The sequence below is a fragment of the Pogonomyrmex barbatus genome, unplaced genomic scaffold (assembly GCF_055798465.1).
Source record: "Pogonomyrmex barbatus isolate J1 unplaced genomic scaffold, ASM5579846v1 scaffold5, whole genome shotgun sequence".
Taxonomy (NCBI): domain Eukaryota; kingdom Metazoa; phylum Arthropoda; class Insecta; order Hymenoptera; family Formicidae; genus Pogonomyrmex; species Pogonomyrmex barbatus.
Genome location: NW_028297149.1, coordinates 8,551,024 through 8,577,595, shown reverse-complemented (window position 1 = coordinate 8,577,595; position 26,572 = coordinate 8,551,024). Strand labels below are relative to the sequence as shown.

The 26,572-nt window shown below is 36.7% G+C and overlaps 3 protein-coding genes and 1 long non-coding RNA gene across 8 annotated transcripts; 2 read left to right on the top strand and 2 right to left on the bottom strand.

Moving 5' to 3' along the window:
• Nucleotides 1–5: 5 nt before the first annotated feature.
• Nucleotides 6–7,493, bottom strand: Vps28 (vacuolar protein sorting 28). Of its 2 annotated transcripts, none has more exons than XM_089081388.1 (3): nt 7,352–7,493; nt 1,278–1,497; nt 6–978 (listed from the first exon to the last, which is right to left on the bottom strand). In XM_089081388.1, the coding sequence occupies exons 2-3, from the start codon at nt 1,494–1,496 to the stop codon at nt 559–561; spliced, it is 639 nt and encodes a 212-aa protein (XP_088937514.1). In that variant the 5' UTR covers nt 1,497; nt 7,352–7,493; the 3' UTR covers nt 6–558. The 2 variants fall into 2 exon arrangements, with proteins under 2 accessions (XP_088937514.1, XP_025074137.1); XM_025218352.2 differs by lacking the exon at nt 7,352–7,493 and adding an exon at nt 1,739–1,902.
• Nucleotides 2,109–4,745, bottom strand: LOC148935428 (uncharacterized). The gene is made up of 2 exons (XM_089081387.1): nt 3,176–4,745; nt 2,109–2,967 (listed from the first exon to the last, which is right to left on the bottom strand). The coding sequence occupies exons 1-2, from the start codon at nt 4,504–4,506 to the stop codon at nt 2,397–2,399; spliced, it is 1,902 nt and encodes a 633-aa protein (XP_088937513.1). The 5' UTR covers nt 4,507–4,745; the 3' UTR covers nt 2,109–2,396.
• Nucleotides 7,443–26,537, top strand: LOC105427402 (organic cation transporter 1). Of its 4 annotated transcripts, XM_089081385.1 has the most exons (11): nt 7,444–7,584; nt 8,054–8,120; nt 12,394–14,102; nt 14,579–14,953; nt 22,696–22,954; nt 23,170–23,261; nt 23,844–24,047; nt 24,170–24,407; nt 24,544–24,675; nt 25,273–25,630; nt 25,869–26,537. In XM_089081385.1, exons 3-11 carry the CDS (start codon nt 13,977–13,979, stop codon nt 26,146–26,148), a joined length of 2,064 nt encoding a protein of 687 aa, XP_088937511.1. In that variant the 5' UTR covers nt 7,444–7,584; nt 8,054–8,120; nt 12,394–13,976; the 3' UTR covers nt 26,149–26,537. The 4 variants fall into 4 exon arrangements, with proteins under 4 accessions (XP_011637408.2, XP_088937510.1, XP_088937512.1 ...); XM_011639106.2 differs by lacking the exon at nt 8,054–8,120 and having other exon boundaries at nt 7,443–7,584; nt 25,276–25,630; XM_089081384.1 differs by lacking the exon at nt 8,054–8,120 and having other exon boundaries at nt 7,443–7,584.
• Nucleotides 14,960–22,622, top strand: LOC148935427 (uncharacterized). The gene is made up of 2 exons (XR_016140324.1): nt 14,960–15,168; nt 15,446–22,622. It is a non-coding gene; the product is annotated as an uncharacterized LOC148935427 (long non-coding RNA).
• Nucleotides 26,538–26,572: the final 35 nt, after the last annotated feature.

Below are 26,572 nucleotides of genomic sequence, written 5' to 3'. Positions count from 1 at the left end.
GTTAATAAAACTGTACGCATTTTTTTTATTGACTCAAACAATAATATACATAACGCAAGCATTGCTCAACTTTTCTCCAGTTGATGTTTACAAAGAATCACATATAAAATAGTTTACTCTGCGCAGTTATATATATATATATTCGTATGTATACACATGTATGTACGTATATTCAATAGTTAGTTAGCGATAAAATGTATACGAGGACTTTGAACATTGCGAGTTTTACACGTGATTCAAGGAACAATGCAAAGTGGTATAAAATGGCAAGCTTTTACTTACCAAAATAGTGTAATTATAGATACTATCAATGCAAACGCAATTGCATAAATTAATATTATCTATAATAAAAAACCCTCGATGCATTTTTTAATATTTTGCAATTAATAATATAATCTGTATAATTACTAATATAATTTTGTATAAATAATAATTAATATATATTTCATACTAATTATTCCGTTTTAATAAAGAGTATTATAATTAATATACTATATAAAATCCGGGCTTATATTATAGATAATATTAGATTAATTCAACTCGATAAAAAAGAAAAAATTAAGAATTATGAAGTATTTTATTAAAAGCATTGTACGATGTTTCTAGATCAAATATTAATTGTCTGACCTGAGTGTCCGACAATTCGTCTGAGGCAGACATATTGTCGAGAGTTTGTAACCATTCTGCAACTTTCTCTTTACCGTCAAAATCACTGGGTAATATACTGAGTCGATTCATAGTATCCATGAGATCTCTTAGATCTGGATGCAATTGATCCATGGCTTTGATTTCTAATCGCAGTTTATCCATAAGCGTGATAAACAACGAGACAATGTCTGCGATACACTTGGAAGTATTGCCTTTGTCATCTTTTATTGTGATCGGTCTGTCTTCCTTGATTCTCTCAAGAGCAGCAGGACAATCTAAACGGAATGCTCGAGTAAAGGAATCAATTGTTGGAAACTGATCACTTTGCACCTATAACAAAACATGAAATTATTAAAGTTTATATCTTTAAATACATTCAATAAATAAATAACTTAAAAATTAAATAACTTTAGTAAATTCCTACATCATACATTAAAGATATATTCTTGTCTTAAGCTTGAGCTATTAGCTATAGGTCGCTATTTACAAACACAATAAAATGTAATTTGCAAATACAGAGAACACAATAATGCCTTGATTCATCATTCTGATATGTTTATAAATTGCATTTTGTCACTAATGACTTATATAGATTCGCCTTTACTTATACCTTACTTATAAATGTTCACCTGTTTAAACGCTGCTCTGTATTGCACTAACAATTTGCTACAAGCTGCTGTATATTCCTTTGGCGTAACGCAATCTCTGATGTAAGCCTTTTCCAAATGTTGCAATGTATTTACTACGGCGTACAGATCCGCTTGGTTATCATGCTTCTCCCTTTCCCGGGCATTTTTGTAAAGCTTAACTTCTTCATATAACTCTGGACGATCCTGAGCAATGGACATTCTAAAAGAAAAACATATCTCAATAACATTCGAAGGTTTCTATCTTTTTAGTTAGGTTAGGTGCGATACACTAATTATTCGTAAAAACGCCAATTAAACAAGTATCACGTCAATTTATGAGACATGAATTGATCTTGAACGTCTTTAAATTAGACAGAGCCTCAATGAAATATCTAATCTTTCAAGCAATTTAATTCGTTAACATGAAATAATTTCGATACACAATGTAAAGTTTTATATACCTTTCCAATGCGAATATTATTAATTTCACGTCTATCTATAATGATGATTATTATGGTATTATTATTAAGATGACAAGAATTACAAGAGCAAAGCAATTGAGTGACAGCCAAATAGCTTATTGTCGCACGCAACACTGACTAATCATATGGAATACAGAGCCATCTGCGAGACAGTTAATAATGGCGATGTTAGACAGCGCAGTAGTCGACTTTATTTATTGTGGATAAATTACAAAAATCTAGATTTTTTAAACATCTTAGAATGTATTTTTTTTTAAACATTTTAGAATATATAATTACATTTTTCGAATATTACTGTCTATCGAATAATGTTGATTAAAAAAATATATCTAATTTAAATCACATGATATAAACATTAAACATTTTTTTATTATTTTAGCCTGACACATTATTAAAGAAATACCGCATTTTAAAACTTTTTGAAAACATATATACATATAAATTGCACAATTATATTTTTGTATTGTATTACCGTAATTTTATATATCTAAGAGCTAAAAAATCTAGCCAACGTTTAAGAAATGTAACATAATATTTTCATTATAACTTTAAGAAGAATTTAAATATAACCTATAAATACTGGAAAATTCAACGATATATATTACCCTAAATATACAAAAGAAGCGCACAAATTAAATTAAAAATTAAATATCTCCTGCATTATGTCGGGTTTGTCGCTGCTAGGCTTTCTTGCACAGAACGGCAGTTCCCTTTGTTCTTCTATACAGGGACAATTAAATTCTTTAAGAATTCGCTTTTGGCGTTTATGCGAGTTTTCCATGTTTCTAATATTAGGTATTTCGTGATTATTATTTATACTTATATACATTGCTTCGAGAACAAGATCATTTTTATCTAAGATATTCCAAGGCGGATAAACATTTATCACAACTTCCGACATCATTTTCAATGTACCGACTATATCACAGACTAGAATAATTGTTATATTTTTGTATAAAGTTTTCTTTGATTGAGCTTGACTATTATGTTCTTCCATCTGTTCGTCACTTTGTAAGAGATTGAAGCGATCCTCGATTAGGATACCTTCCAGGAACTGATTACCAAATTGTTTTATAGACTTGTGTATATATACACTGATGTATCGTGCTGTCGTAGCATCATATTCTTTGTTCATTCGATAACGCCATATACGAACATTGGATATTTCTGCATTGATCAAAGACCGAAGTTTTGCAACCATGCTTCCTCTGAAATAAAAATATAACGTTAGAAATTACATTTACAAAAAACTGTGTCATTGATGTCCATTTCTACTATTATAGATTAATTTCAATTTAATTTCAACTTAATTTACTTTTTACTTTTCTCTAATTCTTAGAACTAAAAAGAGATGAAAAATAAGTTAAATCAAAATTAAAATTAATCTATATTGATAAAAATGCACATAAGACTTACTTCTTAGGCTTGCGACGTTTCTTTCCAGAGTTCAAAAGATGTGCATACATATTCTCATCTGGAGACTTTTTCGATGGAGTTGTTATCGTACTAATAATGGCTTCTTGAGTCGATTTGTTACTTGTCTTTTGTGTGGTTTTATTCAAAGATGGCACTTCAGATATCATTGCTGACAGACATATACCTTGATTTAGCATCATTTCTGCTTCTGAACAATAAGTTTCATCTGAGTCATTAGTAATTAACTGTGAAACAATAAATGGTTGTTCTGAAAGAATTGGAGCTTTATTTACTGAAAAATTTGATGAGCTTGAGAGACGAGATGTTTTTATATTTTCTTGTGTATCTTCTTGTGTATCAAAGTCTTCTATCAAGTTATTTAAATTGTTGCTACTACTATATATGCTTAAAAATTCATCATGTTCTTCATCTTTACTATTATTGTTTACACTTGTTTCTATCTCTGAATTACTTTTGTCAGTCAAATTATTTGAGCTGTCGACGAAACTTAATTTCTCTTGTGTCGGCGATGAAAATGTTTCTATACATCTTTGATATTTCTCTGAACTTTTATTTGTATTGGGCGTTCCAGCTGAAATATCCAAATTTTCTTGCAACTTATTATAATCCACAGGTGATTCTTTCAAATTATTGCAATTATTATCAGGCTCTGTTATTAATTTCATATTTGTGATTTTATGATCATATAACTTTAAATGTTTTGGAGAAATGGAATATTCTAATTCATACTGCAATTTTCTCCTTGTTTTTTTATAAACACGACCAAGGACAGGAGACATCTCATCAGCAACCACCTTTTCGATACAAGGTGGTGTATACTGCAACTTGCTCATATGGTTCTGTTTGTCTTCACTGTTTTCTTCTCTTTCATATGGCTTGAATGGTATCGTGTAATTCACAGAATATCCCACATCGTTCTGGCACTCATCATTACCCAATCTTTTCACTGTAGCGTTTCTATTTATACAGACTTTTCCCCTAAGTCGTTTCCTACTCTTACTGAGGATCGGCGATTTCTCGGAAGCCGAGGTAGTCATCGCTGGAACAGAGGACGACTCGGACGAATCGGTTTCGCCGTTCTCGTGAGTCTCGAGCCATTTACGCACATAATTCTCCTTCTCTGTGCACGGTATCCGGGCCACATTCTCGTCGATCACGACGACGCGATTCGATGCGAAGTGCTGCTCTACGACGTCGAGCTCCAGGATTGCATGTCCGAAATTTAAACATCTTACGTGTCTCGGTCTAGCGTTGCGCGGTAATTTATCCCTGCGAGAATGACTGCAGCTCGTTTCATTGTAGTTCGACATCGCAAATAAATCTGCTTATACATATAGCCTGTTTGGCACGAAATCACGCAACCACGTATTACATCGCAGAGTCTGAATTACTGGATCACACTGGACGCTGCCATGTCACTGTTGCCGTGGCAACCAATCCGTATTTTAAGATCATTGCACCCTGCGCCAAGATCGAAGACCCGTAAAAAGCCAAGAAGTGAATCGATTAATCGAATGTATTTTCTTTAACTTTCTTCCTCGAGAACGCTCAATTGCAATTAATCAATTCTCTTATTATTCAAATTTCTTAATTAAAAAAAAATTTTTTTTTATGCATATATCTTAACTTTAGAGTTATAGAATTATTCGCATTTTCCAATGATGTTTTATATAAGGAAAAATTGTGAAATAAAATTCGCAATTTTTAGAAGTATAGATTTCGAAAAATTAAATAATTTTACAAAAAAAATTTTAAGTGAAACAATTATACTTAAACAGTTATAAAAAATATTTGAAATAATTATTAAAATTTGAGTTTAATTTTTACATTGATTATTATATGGATAATATTATTATTAATATATAAAAAAATTACAATAATACATTTTTCTTATATTTTTATATAAACTATAATAATTCTTATTTTTTGTAATGCAAAATTTGATGTATCAGATGAACTCTAACAGCAAAAGATAAAAAAGATCTATCAATACAATACAATATCAATACAATATCAACACAATATCAATACAATACAATAATAATTATAGTAATTAATCGTAATTAATAAAAAAATAATTTTGAAATGCGTCTAATAAAACAATTATCGCTTAATACTAATACAAATTTAAATATTCATCAAATACAAAAGAGTCGCCAAATTAGAGAGAATATTTTATCTACAAATCGGATACAAATGAATAAAAAATCGTATATATCTAATTCCTCAATTATTTAAGTTATTTAAAGATTCTATTGTACATACGACAGTTTTATATTTCGTTCTGCGCCTTCCCACTTCGATGGCGTGCTTAAATGTACAAATGCGAGATTTAGTGTAATAATATCCTGTGCTCCGCGAACCTGCCTCAATAGCATCCGCTATAGCTCTGATTTGAGCATGCGGATGTGATACTTGGACGACTATCTTACCCCAATACCGAGTGCTCTTATTCAAATGGAACGACAAGGTGTTCCTTCCGATCCCGTTCGACGATGATTAAACCTTTATACTCTCGAAGCATCAGCTTTGAGAGAAGTGCTTTCGGGCAGAATATATTCACGACTCAACAAAATCTTGTATAAGTAAATGAAAACTAAGAGAAAAAAAATATAATAGAAGAATTTATTTTACTTATTCTAAAGAAAATATCTCATAACATTTATTTGTGAATAATTCTACAATATCGTTCTATTAATGATTTATTCAAGGTATTCCACTGATGTAGTCTTCTTTTGAAGTTAATTCTTTTTCCGTTTTATTTTAAAATTGAGAATGGTACATTTTCCCTTGTTAGATTTCCTACATATAATTTCCAATGGATTCTCCATTTTCTTTGAGGAATTAGACGATACAGAAAATCAATGAGGAAAATGGAGGAATGGGAGAGAGAGAGAGAGAGAGAGAGAGAGAGAGAGAGAGAGAGAGAGAGAGAGAGAGAGAGGGAGAGAGAAAGAGATGGCGAGAAAGGGTTTAGGCCGGTGTGGAAATCTAAATCGGCGAGAGAGCACCGCGCTGTGCTGGCCGCGCGGGCACAATTACCGGGCGGCGAGTGTCGAGGAACCCCATTTTATATATTAATAGTCGAGATAGCCGCCTGTGTGTCGCGTTACCGAGAGGGCCACCTCGGTTAGGATGGCGGGAGCCAGGGGAGAGCGGTCTCGGAGGATCGTTGTTGGGAAGTGGAAGAGATCGGGAAGGGGGGTCGGTCGCGCGGGAGCGAGAGGACTCGAGAGGCTCATATGATCGATCGAGGGAGATCGAGCGATCGGATCCGCGGGGGCGGCAGAGGGGGGACCTCGAGAGGAGCCTCGAAATGATAGATACGAGGACGGTATAACGTACGGGACCCCCCTTGCATCTACACGATAGCCTCAGTTCTAGTTCGCGATGGAGGCTACTTGCTCCTTCTGGCATTAGGTAGTTGTGCACTCCTCACCAGAGTGTGAGACAGACAGAAACGTGATCGAAAAAGAGGAGGACAGGCCGAAAGAGAGGGGGATAAGTCGAGAGGAAGTAAAAGGGTAAGACAGAAAAAGAAACGAGAATTGAAAAAAGGGAATCGGAGTTGAAGAAAATATCGCTAGAGAGAAAACGAAGTATGGGTAAAAGGGGGTAAAGAAGAAGTTGTAAAAATCATCGATAGAGGGATAAAGAATTTCGAGGGATAGAAACCCCTTGAATTTCCTTGAAGAAACATCAGGGAGACTTCGACCTATCCGGAGATATTCTCCTCCGGAGCTTTTCCCTCCTTAAGCATCTCCTCGATGGTGCGCGCGCGGGGGATGATGAGGTAACTCACAGTGTCGGCTCAAGACGAGCGTCGTGAAATCGTGTTATTTCGTAACAAAGCGTGCGTAATACACACGTATACGTCGTCATGGCAGAACGGAGGTGACCGGATGCTGGACGGTGCAGTGATTCGATTGATTCGCTGAAGAGTGTTCGTGGCTTCCACCGAACTTCCGAGTGCCGCGTTAAGTGAGCGTACGTGTGCGTGCATGCGTGCGTGCGTGCGTGCGTGCGTGCGTGCGTTTGTGTCTCTCGCTACGTGAACGTACGTTGTAACATACGTGCGTGCTTGCGTGCTTACGAGCGATCGCGCTGATCGGGGGCTTATACAGTGACGCCTTGGGCGCTCTTGTGTGTACGTACGGTTCGCGAAGGAAGACAAAGGCGGCGAGTCCCGGTCACCCGAGGTGGTCCACCCAAGTGAGAGTCACCGTCGTCTCATCATCGTCATCATCCTCGTCATCAGCCCCCATCTATGCGCTGTCGCATTTCAATCAACGCAACGCAGAGGAAGCGGCAGCCAGACGCGCGCGCCTCAACGAGAGCTTTCTTCGATCCTTCGCGATAGGAAGCCGCAGGGCGTGAGATCGGCATCGGTAAGATCGAGGGGGGGATCGTTCGATGAGATTCGAGATATTGAGAAATTTGCAGGTGTCATTTTTGCAAAATTTTATTTAACAAAGATACGAAATTGAAAGGCTTATTTTAATTTTTCTTTAATTCTAATTATGATATAAGGATGAAAAAAGAAATTGAATTGCAGGAATTGATTACATTAAAATTAAGGGTCTCTAAATAATGTATATAATGTGTATAATGGGAATTATCGGTCAGGAATGCAAATTTGATGCGGTTACATCATTGATTTATTAAGCTATCTTTTGAAGATTGAACAGCGTAATACAAAATAATTGTGTTTGAATGTCTCTTGTGCAAATTGCAGTTATTGGCATGAAGATTAAGAGGTAAATCACATATTGATCAAATAGCAAATCGTATGAACGTTTTATAATAGCACTGCACACTATTTCTGTTTAAAGACTATTATTGTTATAATTCTTCCAGTTGCACATTTGCATTTTGCGACATGTCCAGTTAATTGACCGCGTCAGAGAATCCACGTCATAGTGAGGTACGTCACTCGCCACCATTTCTCTTATCAGGCAGCTATTATATTATTGTTGGAATAGAGATGACTACATCCTTAATTTTGCCAGGTGTAAAAGTATTTATGTCTTTCAAAATTGATTTTAAAATAATTCATAGTTATCATAAACTTTATTGCAATGTAATATCATGGACATCACGAGAGAGCAGAAAATTTTATTAGATACATAGAAAATTTAATTAGCAATGATAATATTGAAAAATTATCAAGTTAATAATTATTTTACTCTTCGTATAATATTAAAAAAAATAAATTTGTCAAATCTATATCTGTTATAACGATTGCAAAGTATTAGTAAACACTAAAGTATAAATTTGTAGTTAGTTTGTTTCTTCAAGTTGGATCGTTGTGGTAAAGTGAATATTTCTTTATACATTTTATGATTAAAACATAACACAAGATCCATTTATTTATTTATATATGCATTAAATCGATGTGAAAGTTCAGCCGCTTCTATCGTATCAAGAAAAAGATTTAGCTAAAATTTTACGAAATAAATATTTCTTTTTGTCTATCTTCGGATTAAGCTTTAATCTGTCTTTAAAATAATTGTTGTTATTTACTATTGATTGATATCAGATATAAAAATGAGAGAATAACAGTATTAAAAATTTGTTTAATAGTAACGTCTTAAAAACATGTAATTTCAAAACCAAGTTGGAAATATTATTTTCTAAGAAATATTATTTCCTCTCTGGAAAATATACTTGCAAAAATCGTGTGCAACAGATTTGTGTGATTTAGAAAATTATACGTTGTAGAAAGATATATGATTTTGGATATAATTGGGATATAATTGAGGGAAAAGATTAGAAAATAAAGCAAGGAACACGCACACAGAGTAAAATTGCAAAATGTCCTATATCGGGAACGGTATGAATTTAAAAAGAGACGCGTAGGCGCGCGGATTCGCGTGCATCGCGAACGCGCAAATGACAGAAACGGCGGGGAGGACGAGCGAGAGATCATGCTCAGGGAAGAAAGAGAGGGATGGGCAGAATGCGAAGGCGTGCGAAGCGGAATGACATTGTTTGCACCCGTGACGTCACTCGTAATTGTAATGAACAATGAGAGAGGCACGACTGTGCGCTCGCGAGCCGCATGTCCCGGGGTCTAGGGTTACCTGACGTCAGTGGTAAGCTAGCGAACTAGAAGTAGAAAAACGAGCGTCGTATCTCTGGTAAGCCTTGCAATTGTAAGTTGAAAGAACTGGTCGAAGAATCAGAATTTGAAACATAGGCCATAGAAACATAATAAATAAGAATTATTTACCTTGCAATATATCTTTTTTTCTTTTTAGAGACAAGCAACTTTTGTTTTGAAATATTTAAATAAAAATCAATTAAATTGTCAACTTATTATTACGAATTATTATATTATACGAATTATTATATATTATATATTATATATTATTATTATTATTATTATTACGAATTATTATATAATAGTAAGCCATTTTCAGTCAATCGATATACGATAAGAATGAAAATTATGAAATTTTGGATAAGAAGACATCATTGTATACATTAACATTTGTTAATGTATAAGCAGATTATAAATTAATTTCATTTTTTAAATTCTAATTGCTAATTTTAAATTCTTAGATGAGATTTTATTTTGATTGAGGATAATAAAATATAGGAGTTTGATAAAGTTGAATAAAACAGGATGCATTGCAATTGCAAAGATTAATATGGAACACGTTAGGTTGTGACATTCATTCACGATGAAACAAATATGAATTATGATCATGCATATAAGAAGATCGACTATTTTTAGTATATATCATTATCAAAGCTGTATACCAAACATACGAAATTCCACAAATACGGAGCAAATTGTTTTACGCAAAAAAAAAGTTGCATTATCAGTTTGATTACAAAACTGTTGATTCTGGCAGACAATGTGGTAAATATCAATATTCCGTATCACCGGGATTTCCTTAAATTGCTTACACGATCACGCCACGTCTTAACAAAAGCCTGATAGGTTGTTTCCATAAAACGGTAAATAAAATCTTGGCAACATTCTAAGTCTTCGCTCAAGTCCTTATCATGGTTTGACGAGAAAAAGATTCCTCCGAGAAGAAGATAGGCACGCGCTACAAGCTCGATTATCGACGATTTCGTGACAATATTAATTTATCGACAAGCACGTGGGCATGCCATTAGCGGTCTTATCTAGCCATAACTTACATGTGCGATCGTTCTCCATTATACTATATTTCGCTGCCTTAAATATCCACTGCTTCTAAATCAGTGAAAAATTCCTCGGATGAGGAATGAGAATGAGAACGTAATGCCTGGGCATTCACACACTAAAAATCGTGATATTTTATAAGATAATATTATTTGCATAAGCGAAAGGCATTTAAAGATATTGCAATGACGTGTATCTTACATGATAAAAAAATTTATGTAACACGTATTACGCGTCTTAGTATTGAGGACTAATAGACGCTGCGATAATCTACGAAGCGCGACTCACACTGATAAATCTTAAACGATCTTTTTACTTCACTAGCCGATTTATAGCCGGACATATCATTTGAAACGGCGCATAAACAACATTGTGCGCAATGTGTCGAAGATTCTTGTGTTTACGGAAAATGGAAAATTGTCTGGTGACACAATTTGCCTGCAATCGCGCCGGATGATCATAATTTACAAACCTGCTGGAAATAAATGTTGGAAAATAAATGTGTTAGTCTGCTTAGCCTATTTATCACGTAGACTGCATCAGGTGATGTAAATTTAAGCATTATATATTATTTTCATCGCTGCTCGATGGAAATTTTTACAGATCGGAACTATTAGGAATTGATAGCGTTTCCTTATTCCGATTATCGTCACGTGTGTTCAGTACATTTGACATTTCACCTTTCAGAAAAGCATATCATAGTGGAGTAATAATCCACGCGAGTATTTTAATTCGAATTAATCAAATGGAAGTTCAATTAAACTTCATTTAATTTTATTTAATAATTTTCTGGAAGAAGCTAATGAATATACATACATCTTTACAGACCAGTTACTGTGAGTGGCTCTATAAGAGATCTCATTCCTCTCTAGAGATTACAAATTAGTTTCAACGATCAGAGCTTTAGATCGGACTTTGATTTGCATTTATCTTTTATTTCCTTTCAAAGCTGCAACTTTATAGGAAAAGACAAATACGCTTTTTTTAAAAAGGGATTTACATACAATAAGCAAGATTTTTTTCGAGATTTGCGCCACTGTACGCGCGTCTCGACGCTGAAAATAGCGCAATAAGTTAGAGATAATACAAGATATACGGAGATATACAAGATATGTATTTGTTGAAAAGCGTGAATCCGCTTCAGATTCCGTCATTAGCGTCTGCGATCATTTGTCTTTCATAATTTCCATAATTTTTCTTATGACACAATTTTCTTATCTGTTTTTATAAATTTTATATAATTTATCGACACACGTGACTGCGGCAACGATGATTTAATCATACGGAGATACATTAATCTATCAATTTAATCTATCATTAATCTATCATTTTAATCTATCATTTTAATCTATCATTTTAATCAATAGATTCGAATGATAAAAGTATATAAGAAACGTGAATTTTTTAATTCATTTATAACATATGATACACGAAATTAAAAAAATACATGAAATTGGAAGATATATCTATAATGAATAGACGATTAAAACTGTGAAGAAGTCATTACACGAATTTAGAACATTTCAAGATAATCATGAGAACCAAGTCGCGGATTTAAAATGCTCAAAACAGTAGGGCTCACAAAAGTAAGAACGAACGATAAGTAGAAAGAACAATTGCGAGTAAGAAACACGAATATTAATGCATGCATGCATGCATGCATGCATGAATATCATATATGGATAATGAATTGCAAAATTCTTATACATAAAAGTAAGCAGATTTAATAAAGAAAAATACGTATACCGAGTGGAATATATGTCTTTGAAATCTACATGGTCTCCCATTTTATCTATCAAAGACTTTATCCAAGAAGTAATCCTCCTAAGATATAATCTCGTTTAATAATATCGATTTAAAGAACATCATTTTGCAAAATTTAATATTTTCTTCGACGCGGAATTGATCCCTACATCAAATCCGCCGGCGTTACGTCCAAGATCGGTCGCGATCGCGCGCGTCGCACGCGAATACTAAGGAGAGGCGGAGTACTTAAGACGGACAATAGCGTTTGCTACGAAGGGAATTTCATTTGCAGAAAGAGGGAGAGAGAGAGAGAGGAACAGAGAAGCGACGACGGCGGCGATTCTTGATCGGCCGAGAGAAGAGGAGGTGGAGAGACTCCGACGAAGATGATGTTCGGTAGGATCAGAAGGGAGGAGGTCTTCTCCGGCAATGGCTGAACGTCGTGACCACGATGCCCGCGGCGTATGAGCCGCTCTATCGCGAGGACGACGACGTTAACGCAGCTGTCCGCAACAGCCGGATCCACCGGGATCTACGCGCTCGTGATCGCGATCGTGGCGTGGTGGGCGGACGTGGTGTGTGAACGAGAATGAAGGGACGGTCCCTCGAGCCGCGAAACGAGGAGCCGCTGCGTTGTCGCGAGTGAGTCGCGAGCGGTATCGAGAAGTGTTCGATCGCGACGAGTGCCGGGAGAACGCACGTTTGTGAACTAAGAGACAGAAGGAGATAAAGAGAGGAAAAAGCAATTAGCCGGACTTGGTCGCATCGTAAACAGTCAGGAGCAAGAGCGAATGGACATTGGCGAGTGAGTGCCGCGAGCGATCTTCAGTGAGAGAAGTTTGCGTGATCGATCGCGGAATTTAAGTCGCGAGTGCGCTTTCGATGACACTTGAGATGATCGCTCGAAATGATCGTTGAGATCGCGATAATACCTCTACTTCCTCAGGAAGACTGGTGGTGAATAGTTGCGAAGCGATTCTCGCGAGAGGGTTGTCGAAAGGCGGAGACTAACTCGATCCTTTTGAGACAGTCAGTGAAAGTGCAAGCGAGAAGCACGCGCCATAAGTGGAAAAGGATCGATTGAGATCAGACCACTCGGCAATCGAACGAACGGCTATCGGTTTCTTTCCTATCAGTTTCCTTCCTTCTTCCGTTCTTCGAGTTCTCACGATTGGGGACCAAACTGATCAACATTTGCGTCAATCGTTTTGGTGTTTTCGTTTAAGCTCTCGAAAGAGAGCATAGTCGATGTTTATCAGACTTAAGAAGATTCGTGCGACATGAGACATGAAGTGCAACGCGCTCATTGCAACCAGATGCGGATCAGCATCTCGGACCCGATCAGCCGCGACTCATTAACAATAGTAATCTTGATGGTACCGTGCGTGACCTTGAGCTCAGTGTACCTGGTGGTGAGACGCGCGTTGTAACACGCGTCCGAGTCGCGTGGAAAGCTCCTCGCTCTCGAAACAGCCCGATTCGGCACCACGCTCGGGGGTACATCGGAGGAAGGCAGAGGGGCGGCAGGAGGACGAGAGGACGGACGAGGAGGACGAGGAGAAAAAGGAGAAGGAAGAGGAGGAGGCGGGGGTGGAGGAGACGAGGGAGAGCAGACAGCGCCAAGGAGGAGGAAGCTTCTTCGGCGTGTCGGTGCGCGGTCTCGGACGAAGGGGGCGAGAAACGTACGTTTATAATTCGGCGTGGCTGCCTTCGAGGATGAGCGACGGCGGTCATGCCGTGTAATTCGAAGGTGTATCACGCCACCGTCGCATCGTGCACGATCGTCCTCGTCGTCGCCGCCGCCTCCGTGGTGGTCGTCCGCACCGTCGTGGTCAAACTGTTGAAACACGGTAGAGTCGTGGCATCGCCGGAAAGATGAGCTCGATCGACTTCGACGAGGTGCTGGTACACGTGGGAGAGAAGGGCCGATATCAAAACATCATGTACTACTTGTTGTGCATACCCGCTACCCTGCCGGCCGCCTTCTTGGCGTTCTCGCAAGTAAGCACGTTGTCCGATGTCGCTTCAGAAGTGTGCCCTTATGGCACTAAGATAAAATAATAACGGAATAAGTTTTGTTTTTAATCTATATAAACATAAATTTTTAAAAGCATATTTTTATTACAAAATCATGAATCACAAGATAAATAAAATAAAAGTATAGTATTTTTATTGATAAATTGTAATATACGCTTAACATATACAGACTTCTCGCAGATCGATTGAAATTATTAACGAGATTACTGTTATAATATTTGAACGAAAATTTTATGACAATTCAAGTTTTAATTCGAAAAAAAAACATATAAATCAAAGAAATAAATTTTCATTTATAACATATGAAAATATTGAGCATTCTTGCATAGTTTATTAAAAAACCAATTCTAAAGTAATGAAAGTTACAGTATTACAAGTGGTAAAAATAATGTACATGTCTGAATAATTTATCTTAATTAAAACTCGCGATTTCGAGATAGGTGTTCGTGAGTGCCTCGCCAGAGCACTGGTGTAGGATACCAGAATTGGAGAACCTGACGTCGGATCTGATGTCGTTGGAGCAGAGGAAGGCGCTCTCGTTACCCTATTCGGTCAAATCCGACGGCAAGAGGGTTTATTCAAAGTGTCAAATGTACGACGTGAATTACACGCAGATAATTAATTCGTGGCTCGAAGACGCCTATCTGCCCAACACCACCGACAGCTCGTCGTTGACCACCACGTCTTCATCGTTTCTTCCATCGACAACCCGATTACCAACGCCGCCCGTCAGTAGTCCCGATTGGCCAGTAGTCGGATGCCGATATGGATGGAACTACGACACCAAGGATTACGATAGCACCCTCGTGACCGAGGTAAACTCGACTTTCTCTCTTTCACCGAAAAAGACCGCGTGCCGTTCGCCGACGTGCTCAGACGGCTGTTTCCGTCATAATGAGGCACTTGAGGCACTCATGTTTTGTACTGATTGCGAGTGGGCAATGGCAGTTCTTGCGGATTGTTTGGACGATTTTCATGTAGAGGAATCCTGATTCTATTTTTTGAGAGTCTCTCTACTTGAGAAACACAAGTAATTATTTTTACGACAAATATACAAGTACCAAGTTTTTGATATTGAAGATAAATAAGAGTTTTTTTATATTTTTTTAATAAAATACCTTAATTAAAATGCAATTAGAATATATTTTGCACTCTTTGTTTTACTGCACATTTAACCGTCTAACGATGTTGTCTCTATTGTTATATGTGTTATTACGCAATATAACACGCCGTAAAAAATTGTAAATTGTTGTACATTGTGTCATTTGGCTTTACGGATCGAGTAGCTTAATGTGTCTTTATTTCAGGTGTCATGAAAAATTTGCAGAATGAAACGTAATGGCATTGTTATTAGAAAAATAAAAATAATTATTAGTATCAATTAGATCGAAGTAGAATCGACATTTTTCTTTTCACAAATTTGCAAATGAAGAAAATAATGATTTTTATACACGAATAAATAATTTTAACATAAAATAAAATAGGCGTTAGTTATGAATTACTAAAACAAAAATATATCATATTTTTGACCAAGAAATTAAATTTATATTTATATTTTTATCAAAAATACGGAAATATATGTAAGAAATACAAATTATAATGATTATTTTATAATTAATTTTGTTTAGTTTACTGTTTTATATTTGTTAATTAAATCAAACATAACATGAGCAATCAATATGATTAGACTCTCTGAATTTTATTTACGGATCAAATATTATAAAAATGCCATTTGGTAGAAAAGATAAAAATTATTTAAGATAAGAATTATTTAAAGATAAAAATTATAGATATGAATATATAATTTTCTTAGTTCGTACATAGTAATGTGGAACATGTCTTGACGATTTGCTTAATCCTCCTACAACGCCCTTAATCGTCGCCGGCAAATTTCTTCCTCGCATAGCATCGGATTTCATCTACGTCGCCTTGGCCTTTGGCTTTGTAGTCTCTCGGCAGTTGTGCATTAGTATCGTTGTAAACTTCTGCAGTCCCATTCGTGGAATGAAGTTACGTGTCTTCTTGCACGGACGATTTCGCTTTCCGTGAAGTATTTGTCGGCGATGACGAGAACGATTGGCGCGAACGGATTAAATTGTGCTGCGCGGATTACGCGTGATTAGGTCTGATTAAGCGCGATATCGTGGAACGAAATGGTCAAATGTTGAGACATAAAGTTCCCGCGTTTATCACACATCGCGATACGATTTCTATCGCCGTCTTATTAATGATTATTTGAACTGCCGTTGATACTTATTTTATATATTTGCAATGAAAACATGTAGAAGAAAATGGTACTTCCTTGCTACAAAAAATATATATATGATTTGAGTAAGAAAATTAGAAGACAATTACTTTAATCACAGACATTTTCTTAACATAAGAGATCAAGGAAAGGTAATTATTATGTTCAAGCAGTTATTCTAGATAATTTATTATATTTCTTGCCTTTGATCATTAACTGATTCAATAAATTTTTATTACTGTTTGCAAACATTTCCATGAAGAGCAAATTTCATAACGTGATATGTTTTTCGTGATAACGCGTTTCTTGAACTTTTGTTGAATTCAAAAATTGTTTTACGGATATAAAAAAATTCAATATGAATGAAATATAGCTTATCTTTTAAGCCATATGTATGTTACTATCAATTTTAATCATACACGCTTACAATTTAATATTTCAATTTTGTGACGAAGTTTCTCAAGAAGTTTATATACGATAGTATATAAACGTTAAGTCTGCATCAAGTCAACACTACATATCGCATTTCCGAAAGAAGTGGCAATTTTCCACCATTTTACGTATTTGAATACTGAAGAAAACAAGTGGACCGACGGGTAAACCCCCGCGATCACGTGGCAGCAGCCGTAAGTGTTCATTAAGACATTATTAAATTGTCACAATTAGACAACGCGGTGAGCTGCTGGCGTAATGGGAATCGCGATACACGGGGTCGAGGATCTAGACATATTTTTTGTTTGTCTTCATTTATTCTTTTGTCATTTATTCTATTGACTTTACCACTTTGCCTTTGAGTGGACCGTAATCTCATAGCAGGCATGTGAGACAATTAATTGATATATGCGATAATATGTGAAACGCGGCGATAAAATAATTTCGCAGAACATGTTGTAACATGCAGTCTCACAATGATGCAAACAGATGCAGATGTTGTCCAAACGCGAGAAGCGACGTTTTTCAGAAGAGAAAGTACGTTTACGTAGCGCAAAATTGTGGATCACGCATATTTATTTTTCATATCTAGTCATAAGCGTTAATAATCTGCGAATATTCGTTTGTGACGTTTGTATTTGATAAATCAGAATTACCCGTATACTCCTCGCGCGTTTCTCCAAATATCTGATAAGCACGATGTTAAGCCTATCGGTGCTTCACGCGGTATCGCGTTTACGTTCATTGTATATTTGCTCGCTGTGCCCTCCGATGTTTGCACGCCCGGTCGTTTTTATTCAGTACGATTCGCGATTACATGAATTACAGCCACTGCATTTCCGTCCTCTTTCAATTAATCATCCGCAAAATTTATTTAACCAACGTGAAATACGACAACAACCGAATTTACTTCCCTTTTGGGGATTTAATTTAATGCGATAAACGTGGGAAATAAATCTCGTTGATTTGTATACGCGTCACGTTTCGCTACACCATTATCGAATTAGCGAATTAAATTATTATTACTGGAATTAATGTACCTTCCACAGCTCCTGATTTTTTTTTTTTTTCGGGGTTATTGCATGAGGAATTGCTGTGAATTAATTGCGCTGCGGGCAACGTAAAAATCTGTATAACTTTGGATGGAACGACTGTGGTAATGGGTCCATCCATCAACATCACCGGCACGGTGAACGAGCTTCATCGCGCGTTCCCCGAAATTGCGGGAGGTGACGTAGTGCGTTTCGCATTGACGCGACGGATTTCTAAGATTTTGTCTAAGGGCCGATTCAGCGAGAATTCAGTTACGGGAATAGTCAACAGGTGAACAAGGTTGATGAGCGACCGAGTGACTGGCCGATAGGTTGCAGCTCTGGTGGCGTCAGCAATTGCCGACCAATTTACCTACCCCCGCATCCGGTCATGTGATATGTCACATCAAACGCCTCGCACAAACTGCCAGCTCTCTTCATGCAGAGGGTATATATTCCTATGTACTTAGTCGCTGCCGGATTCGACGTGACCAGCTTCCGTTTCTCTTTCTCTTCCCCGTCTCTCTCTTTCCCTTCTCTGTATTTTCGCAAATCGCTCATTTTCCGCGTTTTACGCGCTCTTACACGCGGGATTTTTTTTATTACTCACTGTAAAATCTTCGAAATGTTCTTGTATTTTTAAAAATAGCTAAGATAATAACGATACGCAACGATCCTTTTTTTCTACTTCTAAAGAATTATTTGTTTTAGAAAATTAGAATTTTCTAATTTTATACAAGTGTGTTTGTTTAATTAATATCTTGCGGAACAGAAAGGCTGGAAATTATTCTTTTGAAACATTGGATCGACCTAGAGAAGAGTATTATTTTTTTCGCGAGCGAATGCGTGTCGACGAGACACGCTAGCAAATAAGTGTGTGGGCAGTCGCTCTTGTACACTTTACTTCCGATCCGATGATTTATTGTGCTTGATTTAGGAGCTTCGCTCTAATGACATCACGTCGCGCGAGACCAGGTCATTGTCTTTTCCGTGTCGACATGTGACAAGCAGCCTCGCCAAAGACGAATACACCGCATATCCGTTATTTCCTGCCCGGAAGTCTAATCTATCGCTAGCAAAGACAATTTATATCTATATTTTGTACTTTAAATGGTTAATTTATGTCTACAGTCTAGGTCTCTGTCGAACATCGTATAGCATTTGTGTAATTAGCTAAATTAATATAATCATGTAATTGGCTACAGCTAAATTAATTTAGCTTTCCGAAATTAAATTGGTTCGTATTACGTTTGTTTTCCTCTGACAAATCAGATGATTATTACGAGTGGCTAAAATTTGTCGAGTCCAAATTTGTCCTTATTAGAACAATTTTAGGTGTTGGCATTATTTGACGCAATCATTTCAGACGAGGATACTGTATTCTTCTATAAATCTGAAAGCACTTTTAACTGATATTTGATCATTAATTGCAACATGAGAGCGTATGGAATCATTGTATTTCATTAAATGATTATTTCGTGCTTGTTCTATCGAAGATTTCTTAGAATAGCATCATTCTGAATATCACGCGGACCAACGAGCAGCTTAACGAACACATGAATATGCATAGACACGCGAGAGTATTTGAAAATTGAACTTTGTTTGAAAATTGTTGATTTTAGATTGACATTCAAACTAAATAAAAAAATTCGAGTTGTCCTGTCGTATTAATTGCCTCGTGAAGCGTCTGCTTTAAATAGCGAGGATAATTCAAATGACAGCGATCGCAATTAGTAACGATCATGCGCAGCAAATTTGTTTGATTAATCGCTGCATAATAGATGAAAATTATATGTACCGAGAACATGTTTTAATTCACGCTATTCAGGCATGATTTTCTTGTGACGAAACGAGTGATGCATAAATGCTAAAAGGGGTGACCGAAGCGTTAGCGTTGCATACGATAGAAAGTGATAGCGATTAAGAACGGAAAACGGAAGGACAGGATTTGCCTCGATGGCTCTTTACGTCATGTGTCTGCGTAAATCCGGAGCGTGTAAATACGCGGCTCGCATACCCAAGCGCATAGATAAAACCGTGGCAATCCTAGATAAATATCGTATGGTGAATAAAAATTATCAAGCTTTGATGTTAGTTTTGAAAAAAAAAAAACATAGATTTAGAACCACGGATTGCGCGTTCAATTAGCGCTCATTAATTATCAATTTGTGAGAGATTGTGCAACCAATGCAAAATTTTAATATCATTTTTCTCTTATCCTCACAGATCGATACTTTACAATTTATTCAAATACATTGTTGTAATTCCAAGTGACAGAATTTAATTTCGATGATGAACCTAGTAACAAGCGGCACAAACAATCGCGATAATGAGCGGCACTGCGGTCATATCAATATTCATTTGGAAGTGTGTCAGGGTGACAAAATATACACGTGTTATTGGTGTCCTTATGGGCGCGTGCACTGCCCTTGACAATAACTCGATAACATCATCAGCAGGCGCACTCTCCTGTCTTTCCGCGCAATTTATCTTTTGCGCGTTTCGCGCAGACCTCGAAAGTCCGTGAGTGGCAATTTGCTTAAATCAAACTTCGTGTCCAAGCTATTAATACCCACCGGGAGACTTTATTTGTCGAGGCTAATAGGCACTCGATTAAGATTTTGTTTGTACAAATATGTGTTTAACATGGAACGTTACTTACTGGTGTTGCTTCTACTAATAACGTTTATTGCATTTTTAACGATACACCTCTCAAAAGCCCAGGTATACAAATGCAATCTCAATGCATTCTCGTTATTTATTAAAGAAAAATCTTTAAAGAGACCGCAAGATTTTTCTTCACTTATTCCTTCATTTTGATAGACATCGTACGATCCAACTTACGATTCATTCTTATAAAGTAAATTAAAAATATTTTTTTTGTAGGGGGGTGAATGATTTCCCAAAATATGTATGCCTAATTTTTTAATTAGAATATTATTAAAATTTACTTGTGTATAAAACGTATACGCATTTATCATCATCATTCGTGTCGGATTTGCCGCGCGAGATTGTGCTGAAGAAGAACGAAAGAGACAGAGAGCGGGGGCTTTAAAGGGCGCGAGAGGGGGCCGTGTTCCTCCTGTCAAACGAGGGTGATGGACACCTCTCACTGTGGGAAGCTCACCAATACACCTTGGCGTCCTTCGGACGCGCTCGTACAGATACGCGTACGGATACGAGCGCGTATGAGTCGCGTACGAGTCGCGATTTCCATACGACACTCGCACACGCGAACACGCACGTGCCCCCACTCGCGATAAACAGCGAGCGATAAACGCGAGCGCGTTTACGTCGGTAGCCTCCTGCGTAAACGCAGCGAGATGAAACGCCCCCTTCCACCGTGCTACCGCTGGACCAGCGGGGGCACATCGCTCCTTCTCCCACAGCTTCCCTCCACCTCCCATTCGTCTCCGCGTGCGTGTGTCGGCGATGCTGAACCGACGACAAATGACGATCGGCCGAGAGACGCGTGTGTTCACACGTGTGCGAGCACGCACTTCGGTTCATCGTTAATGTCGGCGCACAGTTCCGCATGTATGCATTTTGCGAATGCACAGGACGCTTTATGACGTTTCCCGTTAAATCTCGGTACATTTTTGCGATGAATTTTGTGGCCGAGTATTTCTTGACGAAAATTTGGATAGGTGTATCCAGAAAAGGAAGAAAATTCAAGCTCCCCCGAAAAAAAAGTTAAAGTATCGATATGATAATTATATTATTCAAAATCAGGAACGAGGAGATATTCTAAGCTCTAAAATATCTAAAAAGGCAATTCATTAACGCAAAAAATTGCTATTTAACAGAATTGATAATCCACCCCCCCCAAAAAAATTTTGAATACGCCCATGGATTGAACCATAAAATATTTGATATTTTAAATTAAAAGCTAAAAATTACTTAAAATTATGTGATAAATTTGCTTCCATATATTTGTTCAGAATTTAAGTGTAATTTAATTTATAATAATAAATAATTCTACGATCTCATTTTTTAAATTTTATAAAAAAATTTTTGTGTTAACTTTCGATTTTTCTTAATTGAGACTCTTTAAAGTTTTAATTAGTTAAGTATTTTTATAAAAGTATATTATAAAGTCTGCTAAAGTATATTTGTATATCTGTAATTTTGTATTATTAAAACAAGCAGCTATATAGCACATAAATTCTTATGTTTGAGACAATGTCTAAGAATGTTTATTAACTTAAACGAGAGTTTACGCATTCTAGAATTACAACAGCTTATATTCTTATACCATGATGCAAACTTTATGAAACGTGTCAAGTTCTCGTAAGATCTCGGAATCCATTTATCAGAATCGCGACGACCGCAATTGCATTTGTCATTCGCATTTACGAATATCCGCACACAGACTATATATCTATATAAAAAAAAAAGATAGCAATTTAATAATCGGAATAATGACCTTCTTCAATTCAATTACGATATCATTCATTGAAATTGACTGCGATTCTAAAATTGTCTTCTGAAATGCGATTGATATTTCTAATCTCGTGAGAATTTTCCATTCTGTCTATACAATAATTTTATTCCTGCTCTTGATATTCATTAACAATTTAGTGCGCGTAGTTACACTTTCCAATTAAATAAACAAATTAAAAAAAATATTTAAGCATTCTTAATTAAATCATGTAATAAGATGTATATATATATATATATATATATATATATATATATATATATCTTCTAAAAAAAGTTTTGACATATCTTTTTTATTGTATAATTTATTAAATCTTAATTTTAATGTATTGAAAATTTTTACATATTCTGTAGAGATAAAAAAAATAAAATAAGTAAAGTAGTTTAATGGCGTTCTACATCCACATAGCTAGATCTGGTATGTGACAACAGCTGGTGGCCTTCCACGTCAACAACGTTCTTTTACGTGGGCAGTCTCTTCGGTAACGTCGTGTTTGGTTGGATCGCCGATAAATGGGGTAGAAGAACGGCCTTTTTTGCCATTCTATTTCTCGAAGTGATATTTTCCATCGCCACGAGCTTTAGTCCAAACTACGTGATCTACACGGCGCTGAGGACCGTGAATGGTCTTTTTTTTCCTGCCATTTATCAGATACCTTTCATACTTGGTATGTTGGACACATGTAAATTTCGCAAGCGATTTAATTTTAAACAAAATTATAGTACAAAATAAAAGACTTCGAGGAAAACACTTGAATTTAACGAATACTCGAAGAAAAATTCTAAAGATCAGAATGTCTTTTCCTATTATTATTGCACAAATACGATCATATCAAGATCAGCGTTTGTAAAGTGCTTCTGCACTTAATAAATTTCGTTGCAGCACTTGAGCTAATGGGACCGAGATACCGAACATTCGCCGGGATGGTAATCTGCATGTTCTTTGCCACGGCGATGTCTCTCCTAGCGTTGTTGGTAAGTACTGCTTGTTTATAAAATATGAAGGAACAAAGTGGTACACGCACCAGCCAGCAGTTTCGAGGCAAAATCTCAGCGTCGCGAGTATCTCCAAGTTCGCATTATCGTATTATCGCATTATCCTGCGAGTTACAGCACGAGACAACTCGCAAATCTTGTACGCACAATGGATTCAACGCGAGGGTGTAACGCGGATCATTTTGCAAGCTATCCATCAGCGTGTATCATACGGTGCGAGCGATATGCAAATACGAGTGCGAATAGCTCGTATTCGTGTATGCAAATATAATAGGAACATTTTGCATTCGGATTTTGTCTCCAAAGCGAAATATGCGAAGAGTCTCTCAAATTTTAGCTTGACTTTGACAAAGAACTCGGAACACATAAAAATTTATTATAATATATAATAAAATACGGCACCAAATTTTTGAAAATCTTTTTTTGTAAAATATATAAATGTAATTATAATTATTTTCAATAAATATCTATAAATAAACATATTTATAGATTAAAAATTAGGAATTATTTGTAATTAAATGGTCGTTACATGCCGTTATTCTCTTTCTTTTGTTTTATTAGGGTTATTTGTTAAGACATTGGTACACCCTGTCGCTAGCCACTTCGGTACCTTTCATTCTTCTCTTCAGTTACTACTGGATCATTCCCGAGTCACCACGGTGGCTTCTTAGTAAAAATAGAATAGACGAAGCTGAAGTAATTGTCCAACATATGGCAAAAGTCAATGGCAAAACAGTGCCTTCGAACTTTCTCAGAAAAATGGAGGTAATTTCGTCTAATATTTAATCTTTAATTTTTCTTCTTAGTAATTTATAAATTAATACATTACGTTTTTATTCTGTACTACATTTAAGACGCATATGAAAGTATCAACGCGTCATTTGCAGGTAGAAATATTAAAGAGACAAGGGGTATCGTGTAACGGTAGGAATTCCAATAACGCGGAGGGCGAGAACAGATCGCCGCCATCATCCGCAACACCCATGGACCTAATTACAAATCCAAACATCAGGAAGAAGTTCTTCATCCTCGCTTTCGATTGGGTGGCGAACGCGGTGGTGTACAACGGTCTATCCTACAACACGACTAATCTAGGCGTCTCCGATTATCTAGCTTTCTTCATTGGTAAAAAATTTAGTTTCCTTTCTTCTAACTTGATAATTAATATAAATGTTGCATCATGATCTTATGTAATATATTTCTCATGATACTGCATAATAGAACCTGAAACAATTGACTGCATTTTTTGTGGTTTTTGCAGGAGGAATCGTGGAGATTCCATCGTATTTTCTTACGTGGTACGCAATGGACAGATTAGGCAGGCGATGGGTATTATGCGTCACCATGATGCTGGGCGGACTCGCTTGCGTGTCCTGTATGTTCGTGCCCGAAGGTAGCATTTCGTCAATTTATGCCTTATTCAAATATCTTTGATAATCATTTTATATACAAAAGTTAAATAACTGTATATTCTATTAGGAATTATTTTAAACATTTAAATTTAATTATTTATTCTATCATATTACATATGTAACGCCGGATATCATATCTTCAACACCGACAAGAGAAAGTGTAGGATGATCATCATCATTTACCACGTTGCTCATCTCCACATTATTCGATTATCTTCGCGGGATAAAATTGAATAAAAGTATTAAGCCGAATCGCATGCCTTTGCGTCATGGCGGCCTCAACGTCATTACCTTATTGAATTCGTCATGATATTGTCACACACGTTCAACGTGTGAGAGGCAATTACTGTTGCCGACGTCACGACGTTTATGAATAAACGTTCGACCTGCTTATAAATTAGTCACACCGCATGCATAGCTTCTCTCATCAGAAATCAACGACATTCATACAAATCTCAAATTTTCATTTTAAAAAAGTGGGATGCGAAAGAATTTAAGGAGAGGTAAATTAGCATAAGTAACAAATTAAAGACTTAAATTCCGCCCATGGACGTATCCATGATTGGCCTTTGTCGCAGCAGACGCGGTCTGGGTGACTGTAAGCCTGGCGATGATCGGAAAATTCGGCATCGCTGCGTCTTTCGCTGTCTTCTACGTCTTCGTCGGTGAGCTGCTGCCGACCGTATTAAGGTCTCAGGCGATGGGCATAGCTTCTTTCATCGCCGGCATCGGCCTCCTCACCTTTCCCTACATTGTTCATTTAGCAGTCTACTCGAGGGTTTTACCCCTAATCGTAATGGGATCACTAAGCGTCGCCGGCGCTCTCACTTCTGTATTCCTGCCGGAAACGCTCAACATCCATCTACCGCAAACGATCGAGGAGGGTGAGCTCTTTGGGGCTGATTTCAAACTGTGGTCCTGTCCGACGATACCAAAGTTAGTGATCTTAATGACAAAAATTTTTACACGTTAGAAAACGAAAAATTTTTAAGAAAAAGAATTTTTTTGGAGAACATTTTTGTATATTACAATTTACGTTTTATCGCTTACGTTTTCTCGATTTTCAAATATTTTTTCCAAATATTTTTTCCATTCTGTTTAGCTTTAAAATAATATTGATGAATATTGTTTTAATATTGTTTTAATATTAATATTGAAATAATTTTGGTTTTAGGAAAGATAGCAAATCCGAGTCCGTGCCGTTGAGATATTTGGTAAACGGCGGACCGGGTAATCGCTCGTCTACCTCGAAAGTCGCGTTGCAGGAAGGCGCGACTACGTCGGAGGGCGAGAAGCCAGCTGCCGTGCTGCCCTCGAAGGAAGAAGAGGCGAAGAACTTAAGCGCACCAAAGGCGGAGGAGCTGACGAATGTTGAGGTCGTTGAGCCAAAGACGGCCAGCGCAGTGGTAGAAGTGATCGTGTGCCGAAAGTCGCAACGAGACGAAACGGGATAATAGACAATCATATAATTAACTTCTTTACGACGTTGTATTATAATTACCAGTATAGACACGCATTGTATTTATTTTTCCATTTATTATAATGTACTTCCTTTGTAAAACCTGCCTGAGTTTGTCGCACTAGCACGATTCGATCCCTGTTTTTTTTTTTTCTGTGCTGCTGGAGAGTGCTTTCAACTCGTTAGGGTGTGTGCGTGTACATTGCGTGATTGATACGCGTATGAGTCGAGAATTAACATTCGGGATCTACAAGGACTCTAGAATGTAACGCTATACTTTTTTATTTGTTCGGTTAGACGTCGATTTTATATTTGATCCTTACGTTATTAAGAAAATTTTGTTGTGATTTCAGTTAGCTTAAATAAAATAATCTTAGTATCGGATTATGAATCGTCTAAAAAACCTTCTATAATTAATA

Bases quoted from the DNA above. Each gene is read 5' to 3' on its own strand.
- LOC105427402 (XM_089081384.1), top strand. From the start codon at position 13,977: ATGAGCTCGATCGACTTCGACGAGGTGCTGGTACACGTGGGAGAGAAG. The intron at 14,103-14,578 runs GTAAGCACGTTG...ATTTCGAGATAG, and splicing joins CCTTCTTGGCGTTCTCGCAA to GTGTTCGTGAGTGCCTCGCC. The intron at 23,262-23,843 runs GTAAGTACTGCT...TTGTTTTATTAG, and splicing joins TGTCTCTCCTAGCGTTGTTG to GGTTATTTGTTAAGACATTG.
- LOC148935428 (XM_089081387.1), bottom strand. From the start codon at position 4,506: ATGTCGAACTACAATGAAACGAGCTGCAGTCATTCTCGCAGGGATAAA. The intron at 2,968-3,175 runs GTAAGTCTTATG...TTTTTATTTCAG, and splicing joins AAACGTCGCAAGCCTAAGAA to AGGAAGCATGGTTGCAAAAC.
- Vps28 (XM_089081388.1), bottom strand. From the start codon at position 1,496: ATGTCCATTGCTCAGGATCGTCCAGAGTTATATGAAGAAGTTAAGCTT. The intron at 979-1,277 runs GTGAACATTTAT...GTTTTGTTATAG, and splicing joins ACAGAGCAGCGTTTAAACAG to GTGCAAAGTGATCAGTTTCC.